Here is a 12,521-nt window from a genome sequence, read left to right as displayed (position 1 = left end):
CTTGAAACAGGATGAATGAGCTGCAATGGAACAATAAGGTACTTCTTCCCAGTATGAGGAAGACTACAATATGTTATCAGTTTGCGGAACAAGAGAATCAGGTATTTAAATGTTCTGGAAACTGCTGAAAATTGAAATAAGAGTTATCAAAGCCAGATCTTTCAGAACACTGTTAGAGAAAGTGTTGGAGAAAGGATTGCTGAAAATAGAGCTGTGACCAGAAATAGCTTAAAAATTATGTATTAAAACCTGAGCACTATATCCTGGATCACATGGAACAGTTGTATCAGATACATTTTGCTAATCAACTGCAATGTACAGAACTGAAAATGGAAAAAACCTAGTCATGAATTCCAGATGTTTAACTGCTCTCAACTTTGTGAGCCCTGTTCCACTTTCACTCTAGCACTGGAATCCAGAGAGCTTACCTCATGTCACCAAGTTTCCGGCTGATAACAGAGCCCACATTGGAAAGGGCAGCTGAAGTCTTCTGTCCTGCCTGGGACAGGGTTTCCTGAGTCTTCTTATAACTAAAGCAGAAAAAATTTGAACTAAAGGTTAGTAGGGGGAAATATTACAAGCAGACAAGTGAGAAGCAACCACCAGCATTTTGGAAAAGATGCCCAGGCAAAGAGAGAGGAGAACTAGATTAGCAAACTACATGAACGTGGCTGAAAGCTACTCTTCAGGTCTCGTATATACTTAAGGCTTTGAATTTCAGCAAGAAAATGCAAGTAGATTTAACTTTATTTCTTCACACCTACTCTATTTTTAAACGAGGCTGATATTTTAGTTTATCGTTAAATCTGATCATCAAAAAATATTTCAGTTAACAATTCAAAATTTCTAGTTTGGGATTTTTTTTTAAGTGTTTGTAGCTTCCCACTCTTCTTTTGCTCCTTTTAAGAAAAAAAGTTGTCCCCTTCAGTATTGAACAACTGTTCTGATAAATAAACTTTCAGCCCTGAAGGAAGAGAAAGTATTTGTGTTGCAGTGTTCCGCATAGAAGAAGAAACCAGCAATACTGAGATGTTACAAAATAGATAAGAAATGCAAGAATGAGCATCACCTTTGCAACTGCAGCTTAGAACCAATAGCTAGAAAAGTTTCCCATCAGTTACCTTTAAACCACAGGTAAATGAAAGTAAAATTAGTTTTGGTCAGCACATCATCAGTTTGATTTTATAAATATTTGAAAAGTTTGTCAGAGCGTTGGAGAGAAGAGGCTCTTAAGAGCCTTTCTATTTCCTTCAAGCCATGTTCTGGGACCACATTAGAACTTTAGCTGCCTCTCAAAATACATGTTCAGCCACTTGAACATCTGCATCCAATCCAAACTACGCTTGGGCTGACCATCAGCATCTAGATCTTCCACAACTTTTATCTTGTAAGACACACACACAAAAGATGCAAACCCTAACAAGGGAGCAACAAATTAGAATTAAATTAAACCTGGGTTTTCTGGCTCCTGAGTATTTAAGGCTGAAGTTATCTTCTTATATAAACTGCTAGTGCATTTTGGAACAGGGCATATAAGAGTCACCCACTTTTCTCACAACCCTCAAATACCAACCAAAGCAAGAAGCAATTGGTTGAAGTACGCAAGTAAAGCTGACTTAGTTATTTCTATTTCACACTCCCCAGATGGGAGTGTGGGAGATAACACAATGCATTTTGAGACAGATTCCAAGAAATCCTCTTAAATTATGCTTTTTTTAAGTCCAACAGCCCACATGCTATAACATGAACAAGCCTGGTTGATTCAGAAATACACTAGTTACTGCACATGCCTAGTACTTTACAAAGCTCAGTAATAAACCAACTTTACTTCCTCACCTCCAGTCCCAGCAAGAATGGCAACTCAAATTGTGTAATCTAGTCATTTATCAAATTCACACTAGTCAAATTTAGATAAAGACAAAATCCAGAGACTACTGTCAATATTTAACATCCAGATATTCCTGCATCACTCAGGATCCCCTTTCTCCACAGCACAACTTTTTTTTTTTTTGGTCAGAAGTGGTGGTAATTAAACAATGTCAGGGGAGAGACAGGTACTGAATGCTGCTACCTTTAACAAACTTTCCTGCACTGTTGCAGCTAATAAATTTATACCTGACCTGCAGGGTCAAAACTTCCTTGGAAAACTCAGATTTTTGTCCCCATCCTTCCTGGGTACTGGACATCTCCGGGCAGGTTGTCACAATGTTTAGTGCTATCAAAAATAGGGATGTCAACATGTAGATGACTACATGATTAACCCATAAGCCTGGGCTTATCACTTAATCCTGTCGACTACATGCATTTTCCTCCCTCTCTTTCCCCCCCCCCCCTTTGCTGCCTCTTTAGCAGAGGCAGCAGCGCAGGGCAGCAAGTGGGAGCTGGGTCTGCGTGGGAAGCTGGTTTTTAAACTGGCTTCCCTTGCACACCAGCCCCACCTGCCACCCCGTGCTGCAGCCTTTGCAACAGAGAGGGCAGCACGGGGGGCAAATGGCTCCCCAGGAGTGGGGCCAGCAGTGTACTGACTGCCGGCCCCAAACCCAGGGACTATCAAATAGTGGGGTAACTATCAAATAGTGGGGTAACCACATCAAATTTTAATGGTTACATGACTATTCAGTGACACGCTCTCTAACATCCCTAATCCAACATAAATGTGACAAGAACTGAAGTCATACCACACATCATTTTTGGACTCCAGAAATGCCCATAAATTGAGAGGCCTGTAGCCAGACAGCCCCCCCCCCCCCCCCCATCTCAAACAATCTTGCTTGCCCTCTGAGATGTCTGTATACAGAGCAGAGAAGGAACAATCAGCATAGCCATTAAGCTTTGATGCGAGACCAGGATATGCGAGTTTCTCTGACTCTGAGTAACGATTAAGGAAATAAGCTAAGCTCGAGGCTGCAAGAAGTACCCGGCTGGCACCTATGTTGATTCGAACACACACACAGTCCCTGGGAGAGGAATTTCCCACTGAGAAAAGAATCCCCAGTAATTCCAATTTAGTTATCTCTCTTACAAGTGTAAATTAAGTTCACAATTCCCTCGTAAGAACTGGTCTCACAAAAGACAGACCAGCCCCATTTGGCATGACAGATAAGAAAGAGAAATACGTGACCCCATGAGTATAAAAGATTGGTCCAGCACACACTCACTTTGAGTGTCATTCTACCCTCTACCTGCTGGTCGGGTTAGGTGTTTGACCTCCCGAGGTTCTATGGGGACGCCCACCTCGTATTTTCGTCTTTCCTAGGAATTGAGGGACCGGCCCTGGCCTGACATGCTGGAGTCGAGAGGCACAGAAGGGGGTAAAAATTGTACCTGGATGTGGTCCTCTGTCTTAAGTGTACACATAGAAAGAGTAAGCTGTTACTTGGTACCATTATTTCTATTTTTCTATCTTTATCTTCTTTGTAACCATTTTTAAGATCTATATTTTGCTAGTAGTTAAGAAATAGAACAATAGCCATTGCAACCATATGATTTATAAGCTTCCTCAAATAAACCTGTAACTGTTTAAGTTTTAACCTGACTCCTTCAGTTGCTGTAATAGAACCAAGCACAATTTAAAAGAACTTCAGCCGGTCATAAAGGGACAGATATAGGGAGAGCTTGGGAGTTTGGATATGTGTCACATCCAGGTGGCAAAATCCATTGGGGCGCTTCTCAGCCTCCCCGAGGCTGCCCGCTGCGAAGGAATTATGAATTCTAGCAGCTGAAATCTGAAGTGTAATAAGCTCTCTCTGTACACTTATTGGGGAGCCCTTCAACCTCTTCCAGGTTGCCCACTGCAAGGGACCCCGGTCTCAGCAGTTGAAGTCTCGGGTGTATAGTACACACACACTCACTCACTGCCCTGACCGTCGGCTGACAAGGCCCCAGGTTCCAATGCAAGTTAGGACAGCGGGTTGTGCATATTAATAAAGACTGGTACTATGGCACTGGGTACATATGTAATATTTCATAAACTTCGATTGGCCCTGTATTTAATTTTTATGAAACAGAGCACATGGAGCATTCCAAGTGTTTAAGAACTAAACTCCCTCGTTTAAAGTAATGCTGCAATGTTTGGGTTTTCAATAATGCACCATTTGGAACCTGGAAGTAGATGCAACTGATAAAAATTAGTGCCATCATTAGTTTCCACTGTCCAGGTTGACAGAAATGCTAGTGTAAACAGAGGGTAATTAGCAACAGGAACATTTTTACTTTACTTTCATCATAATCAAGTTTAACAAATGACTTAAGTAGACTGTCTCCAGTAGGGACAGGCAAGACTCCATGCAGACTCAAATAAGGGAATAGCTAGGGGCCTGCTATCCATGCTAGCACTGAACAAGCTAAATCCACAGCAGTGCAAAGGGCTGCCCACCCCAAGTATAGGTCTGTCCAAGAGACTAGGCATGCATTCGGGGCAGCTGGTACCTCCTGCTGCTGCTATGCTCCAATTTTAGCACACTAGCTCAACTACAGTTACTGTGGCTATGTCATGAGCTAGGAGTTACAAGCCCAGCCCAGACAGGGGATGTACCCACAGAGTTACACACAACCCTGCTTCCCACAAGCCAGAGAAAGCTTTACTGTACTATAAGAGGTCAAAGAACCAATTTCCAGACTAGGAGCAATTTCTAGGGCCTTTCAACAAGTATGCTGTCATTCCACCATCCCCCAAATCAGTTACGTAAATATGGGGACTACTAATTTGAGATACTTTGATGTTCTTAACAGCTGAGGTCAAACAGAGAGGCAGGTCTCTCAAAGAGCCAGGACCCGACCTATACAGGACTTCAGACTAAAAATGTAATTGTACCTGGAAGTGACCAGAAAGCAAGAACTACTGGTCTAATATGTTCCAAGCAACTGACTCTGCCAGTTACAGCCAGTGCAGAATGCAAGTGGTCTCAAAGGGGAGAATACAATGAATTATTGCTATATGCAAGCCAAAAGCATGAACTAGTGTAGTGAGCTGAACAGACTTAAACTGCTTGCTGCCGAAGTGAGGTAGCTTTGCATGTGTCAGAGTCGTACGTGGGAGCATCAAGGATATAAGAGCACTTTTGAACTGGGGATGTGAAGAACTAGTCGACTATCGATTAAGCAAATGCTTATCGGATAGTTGACAGGATAGTCAACTAGTCGCTTTTCCCCCCTTGCTGCCTCTATTAGGTAGAGGCAGCAAGGGTGGCGGGGAAAAGAGGGGGTACTTCAAAGTGGCAGGGCCACTTGAAGCCTGGGGCCAGACCCCAGGCTCCATGCAGCGCTGCCGCTTTGAAAAGCTGCATGCAGCCTGGGGACACCCCAATTGGCTGCAGCATTTCAAAGCGGCAGTGTCACACGTGGAAAAAAAGAATATGTAAATATGCAAATAAAATGTTCTCGGTCCACCAAAGCCCCAGCCTCCAAAGTCCCCCAGTGCTAGCCCTAACCCCTAGATTCCCCCCCACCCCTCCATTACCCCAGCATCAGCCGCTGACCGTAGAGTCCCCTGCACCGAACCACCCCCAGTGCCAGCCTCTTGCCCTCAGAGTCCCCTACTGCCAGACTCCAGTGCCAGTCTGTTTCCAGAAACCCACCACACACCCCCAAACCATCGCCCAATATTAGCCCCACCCCCAAAACCCCAAAGTGCAAGCCTTGCCCCCCCACTACTAGCCCCAAACCCCAGAACCCCCCAGTACCAGCACCCTGCCTCTTAGAGCCCCCTCACCCCCACACTCCCCCAGAACTAGCCCCACCCCCAGAAACCTCCAGCACTAGCTGCACCCCTAGAGACCGCAGTGCCTGCCCCGCCCCCTTCACCTAGTCCTGCGCTGCCTCCCAGCCACCAGCTGAGTGCTACTGCCCCGGTCACAGCTGCTCTAAGGCTGCCATTCTGGGCTCTGTACAGTCCTACCGCCATGCAGCAAACGGTTCTTAACGTCCAGGAAGAGACCCTGCACCTGCCCTGCCTGGCCTGGCAACAGCCCAGCACCCACACACGCATGGGATTGGCAGTGTCTGCAGCATAAGTGACAGGGGAGGACACACATTCCTGGTGGCTCGAGAGCTCCTCCCCAGGCCATTAACAGTTGGGGTGAAGGAGCACAGGGTCACTCAGCCTGTGTGCATCTTGGGCTCGTGGCACCCACCCAACAGCCAGGCAGTACTAGCCCCCTGGACACTCGCTGGTTTGGGTGAGGTAGCCTGGCTCCCCCTGCACAACTCCGACTGGCTCTGCCAGCTATGGCACTCTGGGACGTTGGGATGCGGCCAGACACGTGGTGCAGGCTGGAGCCAGCAGGGGAAGACCCCACAGGGGAAGCCAGGCCCTCTGGTGGAGGGACAGAAATCAGACACCCAGCATGGCTCACTGGGGCCTCTAATCTGATCCCCCTCGAAAATATCGATACAGGCCAGGACACTTACAGCCCCAAAGGCTCCGCCCCCTGGTCCCGAACATGCTGCCCACAACTAAAAGGACACAGGGTAGCCACCCGCCAAGTGGCGACTGCTAGAGCTGAAACCAGGGCCATGCTTCACTGCAGCCCGCCTCCAGCCGTGGAACACAGGGCAGTCCATAGCGTCGCTCACTGTGGGAGGAGAGTTTTTAGTGCACGCACCTTAGAGGGAACAGAGCTCTCCCTCGTCCTCCCCCCACCACAGCAGGCAGGGCTCATTAACAGCTGGGGGCATAGCCCGGCAGAGTGCTGCAGCCTGGCAGGCAGGGGTTCACAGCCTACCACTGGTCCATGCACCAGTGGTTGGAAACCACGGTCATAGATCAGGTATTTGCTTTCAGTTCAATCAGGAAGCTTATAAGTTGTGGCGCTGAGCAGCTCATGCAGTGGTACGACAGACAAGGATTACTTATTCAGCAGAAGAGTCCCAAGAAACACGACAGGAAAAACAACTTGGTATTTCCTGAATCTGACTATGGGCTTTTATTAAATCCTAGCTTCAGGAAGTTCTGCACTTGTTTCCCAGAATACCTTAGGAATATCACTTTTTATCCCTCCCCACTTAATTTAAAATTTGTGCATGGCTTGCTAGAGGGGGACAAGGCAGATGAGGTAATATCTTTATTTGGACTAACTTCTGTCAGAGAGAGAAATAAGCAAAAACTAGTCTCACTCACCTACAGTTGCTAGTCCTATAAAAATAATACTTCACTCACAGTCTCTCTCCAATGTGAGACCAACACGACAACAACATTGTCTAGCTTGCTAGCATTGCAACTGCCAAACAACATTCTTTCTAATGTCAATCCAAGCAGGAAGACTGGCATGTGAAAAGTATAAAAAACACACTCAGCTCTTGGACAAGCTACATAGGGAGGCTTCATACTGTAGTTTTCTGGAAATTTATTATCTAACAGAAAGTGTCTTATTCTGTAAGAACACACCCTGGGAGAGAACTCTGCTTAAATGCTACCAAAGAAATCTATTTGCTGGCTTAGGTGCATCACCAAGAAACAGAACAGTCAGGATTTACTCTCATTTTGTAATTTAAGTGGACAAACTACTTTGAAAATAGATCCCCACACTCTTAAGTTCTGATACGTTAACACACACACACCCCGACACACACACATTCAGTCTACACTGTATAACACAATGAAAAAACTCTTCCATTTGCTCCCTGGCAGGAAGCCACCTTTATGCTGCCACACATACACTGGCAGTTAATATAATTCAAGTTACCAGAAAATAAACAAAGTTCCATACCAAAACGTACAGAAGGGTATTCAACTACAAGTGACCCAGGACCTACATCTGCTGTTATCTAAGCAAAATTGGAAAATTAAGGGGATCCTACCTGCTTCTCATAATCCACTCAGCTATAGTCCATTACAAATGGAGATGGTATTAAAAATCTAATACAGTTTGAGGGCTAGGGATAATTTTTATAATATACTGGTGGCATTTATTCAAGGTAAGATTTCATTCAGGCAGCTATGCAAAAGAAAAAAAAGTTTAATTTAATATGCAATTCCAAACAAGGAAACACATTATGTAAGAAATCCCGCAGTCAAGATACTATGCAGCAGGCAATGTTGGCCATATTATGACAGGCAGCAAGGCTATTATGCAAGCTAAGCAAAGTTTATCTTTAGAACACAGTAGTTAATAGGAATCCTGAAGAACTGAGATGTGAGATGTAACAATCTGCTTTAATAGCATGAGTTAAGCTCACTGGTTAGACCTAGATTTTACTGCAACACTGCTAATACCCCAAAATCAGCATCGAAAGGAGGAACCTCCATCCAAAGGGACTGTTTAATTTCAGGAAAGAGCTTTGAGACCAACGGACAGAATAGAATAGCTGTGGAATTCGTAAGCTTTTCACATTTACTCAATACTCTTAAAATGGTATATTGACTGCCTTGGAAACTGAAGTCCTAGTAATTCTGAGATCAGATACCACATAGGAATAAGTGCATGCTGCATCACGGTATTTACCCAATAAATATACATCTAGATATGATGAACATAAGAGGATTTTATAGGTAGTACTTATGGGACTAGTCAAAGCAGAAAATTGTTAGCTTGGGGCAGAGAGTATTAGTGGCAATGTGATTTTTTGAAAGAGTTGGTTAACACTAGACGTGAAACACTCACGCTTCTGATTGGGTTAATTTTTCATTCCAGTCCTCCAGTGTGCTGCTGGCTGAAAGATATCTACAAATACAACGGAGATTAGAAAAGGTGCCAATGCTTTCAAAACAGATGCCCTCCTTCCCGGACATTCCGATACATTAGATGCGTAAGGAAAACAAGTTCTATTCCCGGGAGACAGCTAGCAGGAGGAGGGAACAGCTCAAAACAAATTGTTCTTTTAGAAGTGGCAAACATCCAAGCCCAGGTTTCCTCTTGATTCCAATAACGGTGGATGGCCAAACAAATTGCACAGATGTAAGCTAGGAGTACAGAACATATCAGACTAGTTCAAATTAAGTTGTAAGGTCTGCCACTTTGCTTCCAATGGAGAATCAGTCTCTCCCTCCCTTCTCACTATATAACAGCTACACTGCAGCATAGTATAGCGCTGAGCATAGGAACCAGGAATGAGAGTTATATTTCCAGCTCTCATATTCTTACATGACTTGAACAGGGTCATGCCAACTTTCTCTCCATTTCCTCACCTTTAGCAGGAAATCACATAAGTCCAAAAAACTTAAGATCTTTAAGAAACTTAGTAGAACTCTAGAAGTTCTACTACTGGCATAATCTACTTGATTTTAGAACTACGATCAATGAACGCCTAATACTAACTAATGAACATATTCTAAAGACAGATGAGCAGGTAACAAGAAATGCACTGTAATAACTACTGTCTGCTAGTAACTAAATTGCTACTAAACACTACATCAACTAAGATTCACAGCATTCTAACTTATATTGGCATCTAACAGACTAACAAAAAGCCTTTACTTGTAAATGGTCAAAGTTACACTGACAGTAGCAGCTTTGGCCCTCGTTCCACCTAGCACTGAACAGATCCAATCATCCTGTCTACCTTTGAAGCCAGCAGAATGGAGTCAGCTGGCCCCAAAGTATTTGCTATGTTTTTTATGGAGCAAAGGGGAGAAAGCACAGATTAGCTTTAAAATAGGAAATGTAAGACTCATTGTGATACTGCATGGAACTTCATTCACACTTTGCCTAACAGGGCCTAGCTGACAGGCAACAGTAATTCTTTACACAAAATGAAGGATTAATATTAAGTGTGGTCTGGTAACTGATTGGAATTTTTCTTCAGCTATGGCAACAGACAGCCAAAGAGATCACAGAAATATCTTTTGCTTCCATCACCTCTGCAGCCGAGAGATACTTTGCCTGGGAGTCATTGTGAATAAGCAAGAGCCTTGAACGTGGCTTCACTGACCCAAGCATACAACCAACCCTTTAATGCCTAAAAGAATGAGATGCAGTACAAATTGGAGAACAGAGCGAGGAACAAGTAGGTGCTGCTGATGACCAAAGGAACTCACAGTTCAGACTGTGTCACTTTCTCATTCCATTCTCCAAGTTTCTCAGTTGTTTTCATATAACTGGAAACAAAAAACCTGGTGATGAATCATATTTTCAAGTGGGAACATTTTAATAAGGATAAGTCAACACGTCTGAAATTTAAGTTACATGTGAAATCAGACAAGGATCAGAGACTGAGGGGAGAAGAAATGGGTAAGAAGATGTAGAGCAAGAAAGTTCTTCCCATATGATGGCATTGTCAGTCAGCTCAGACTCTAGTTATAGCCAACATGAGAATACTTATATGGGATTGTATTCCTTTGGCTGCAATGCCTCCCCTCCCTCTTGAAGAGGATCATTAAGGAGTGGTGGTGCTCTTAACTCACCTTAGTAATAGAGATGTAGCCGTGTTAGTCTGGTCTTGCTGCAACAAAAGACAGGACTATGCAGCACTTTAAAAGACTAACAAGATGGTTTATTAGGTGATGAGGAAGTGGGTCTGGCCCACGAAAGCTCATCACCTAATAAACCATCTTGTTAGTCTTTAAAGTGCTGCATAGTCCTGTCTTTTGTTTTAACTCCCCTTGTTTGTATGTGCTTCATACTGCCAGATGGGGGAAAAATTCTTAATTTTAATAGTAGTAGTACCCGTCAGGGATACAAACTGTCTGGAATGACTCAGCCAGTCTAAACCATAACCTCATCTCTTTTCCATGAAGTGTAGGTACCTCACTATATTCTGTGCCTGGGAGCAGTTTGGTAGGGCCCAAGCAAATTCACAGCCATGAAAAGTGCATCACAGACCGTGAAATCTGGTTTCTCTTCTCCCCCCACCCATGAAAGCTGGTCTTTTGTTTGCTGTTACTCTATACTATACAGGCTTCACAAGGGAGACCAGTGTTTCTCAAACGGGGGGACCTGACCCAAAAGGGAGTTACAAAGTAGTTTCAATTTTTTATTTGTATTTTTATTTTTTTGCAGGGGGTTGGCAGTGTTGCTGTACTGCCATCCTTACTTCTGCGCTGTCTTCAGAGCTGGGTGGCCAGAGAGTCACAGCTGTTGACTAGCTGTCCAGCTCTGAAGGCGGTGTCCCACCAGCAGCAGCACAGAAGTAAGGGTGTTAATATCATATTAAGCCATTCTTACTTCTATGCTGCTGCTGGCAGGCAGCAGTTCTGCCTTTAGACTTGGGCTCCCAACCAGCAGTTGCTGTTCTCCAGCTGCTTAGCTCTGAAGGTAGTGCCATCACCAGCAGCAGTGCAGAAATAAGGATAGCAGCACCATAACTCCTCCCATAATAACCTGACAGCCCCTCCCCCTCCCCGTCCGACAACTCCTCTGGGAGTTAGGACCCCTCCAACTACACCACCATAAAATTTCAGAAGCAAACAGAATTTTAAAAATAGATTTCATCTATGACCACGATTTTGATATAGTCCTATTTAAAGGGCTCAAAAACTGGTGACCTGAAGCAGGGATTGAGAATACGGTCTTCTACATATTAGAAATGCCTTGTGCCATTTCTTCTGAACACTAAGGCTTTGTCTACATCACCACATTTGTCAGACAGGCATGTGGAAAAAACCCACACACCCAACCAACATAAGTTTCACCAGCAAGAGCGCTGGTATGTACAGCATGCTGTCGGTAGGCAAGGCCCTCTAAGAGGTACAGAAACAAAGAGATTAGACTGTTCTGCTTAATAGCAGGGAGATCTCTGCAAATTCTCTAATACAGAAACTGTTAAGGAAGGAGTCGCTTGAGCTCACAGAATAGATATTTCATTTAGGACACAATAAATGGGGCATTGAGATTTAGAGCTCAATTTCAGTTTGATTTTCTTCACCTTTGACCATCAAATGAGCGGTAATGAGTATTACATGCACTAGGGCTACATGCACTAAAAACCAATTCTAATCCCTGTTAAGATATACAATTAAAAGCCGTATGTTTGACTAATGGAACAGATTTTCATTGAGCCAACATACTGGTTTTCATTATAAACACTGAATGAGAATTAGCATTTCAAACTTGAAAAAGTAAGTATCGTATATACTCGAGTATAAGCCGAGTTTTTCAGCACATTTTTTGTGCTGAAAAATGCTCCCCTCGGTTTATACTCGAGTCAGCGTCTCGAGAACTGAGGCGGGCGGGCTCAGCGCGTCTCTGCCGCCGGCCGGGTCTAGCCGCGTGAGCCCGGAGCTCCGGCCCCAGTAACAGAGGCGCTCGGGGCGGGGGGCGCTGCCGGGAGCGGGCTGGGCTCCGTGGGTCAGGGGCCGTCGCTGCGCGGGGCGCTCGGAGCCTCTGCCGGCCGCTTGGGTTGCGGGTGCGCCCGCAGGTGCTGCTCGGAGCCAGCGGCCTCACCCCGGGGCCGCCGGCAGGGAGGCTCTGGGAGCAGCCGAGAGGGGCTCTGGCCTGGGAAAGGTCCGGGCGGGGGCGGCGGGGGCTGAGCTGGTTGGGCCGAGTGTCCAAGCGATCTTCTAATATTTAACATTATTTATTTATTTATTTCTCCTACCAAGAAATCTTAAGTACTTGCACTGAATTTGTCCTAAAAGGTAAAACCCT

General features: G+C 44.7%; 1 protein-coding gene across 10 annotated transcripts in view; it reads right to left on the bottom strand.

The window, feature by feature from the left end:
- Positions 1-12,521, bottom strand: part of TPD52L2 (TPD52 like 2) — a 50,164-nt gene that overhangs the window by 20,306 nt on the left and 17,337 nt on the right. For 5 of the 10 annotated variants that reach the window (XM_006132471.4, XM_075900982.1, XM_075900984.1 and 2 more), the window contains 2 exons: positions 8,601-8,660; positions 429-530 (listed from right to left, as the gene is read on the bottom strand). In XM_006132471.4, coding sequence (XP_006132533.3) covers positions 429-530; positions 8,601-8,660 — 162 coding nt within the window. Of the gene's footprint in view, positions 1-428; positions 531-8,600; positions 8,661-9,973; positions 10,034-12,521 lie in introns of all 10 variants that reach the window. The other 5 variants (XM_075900983.1, XM_075900988.1, XM_075900986.1 and 2 more) reach the window with 3 other exon arrangements.

The sequence above is a fragment of the Pelodiscus sinensis genome, chromosome 18 (assembly GCF_049634645.1).
Source record: "Pelodiscus sinensis isolate JC-2024 chromosome 18, ASM4963464v1, whole genome shotgun sequence".
Taxonomy (NCBI): Eukaryota; Metazoa; Chordata; order Testudines; family Trionychidae; genus Pelodiscus; species Pelodiscus sinensis.
Note: the sequence above shows the minus strand (reverse complement) of the source record. Positions and strands in the feature narration are given on the sequence as shown.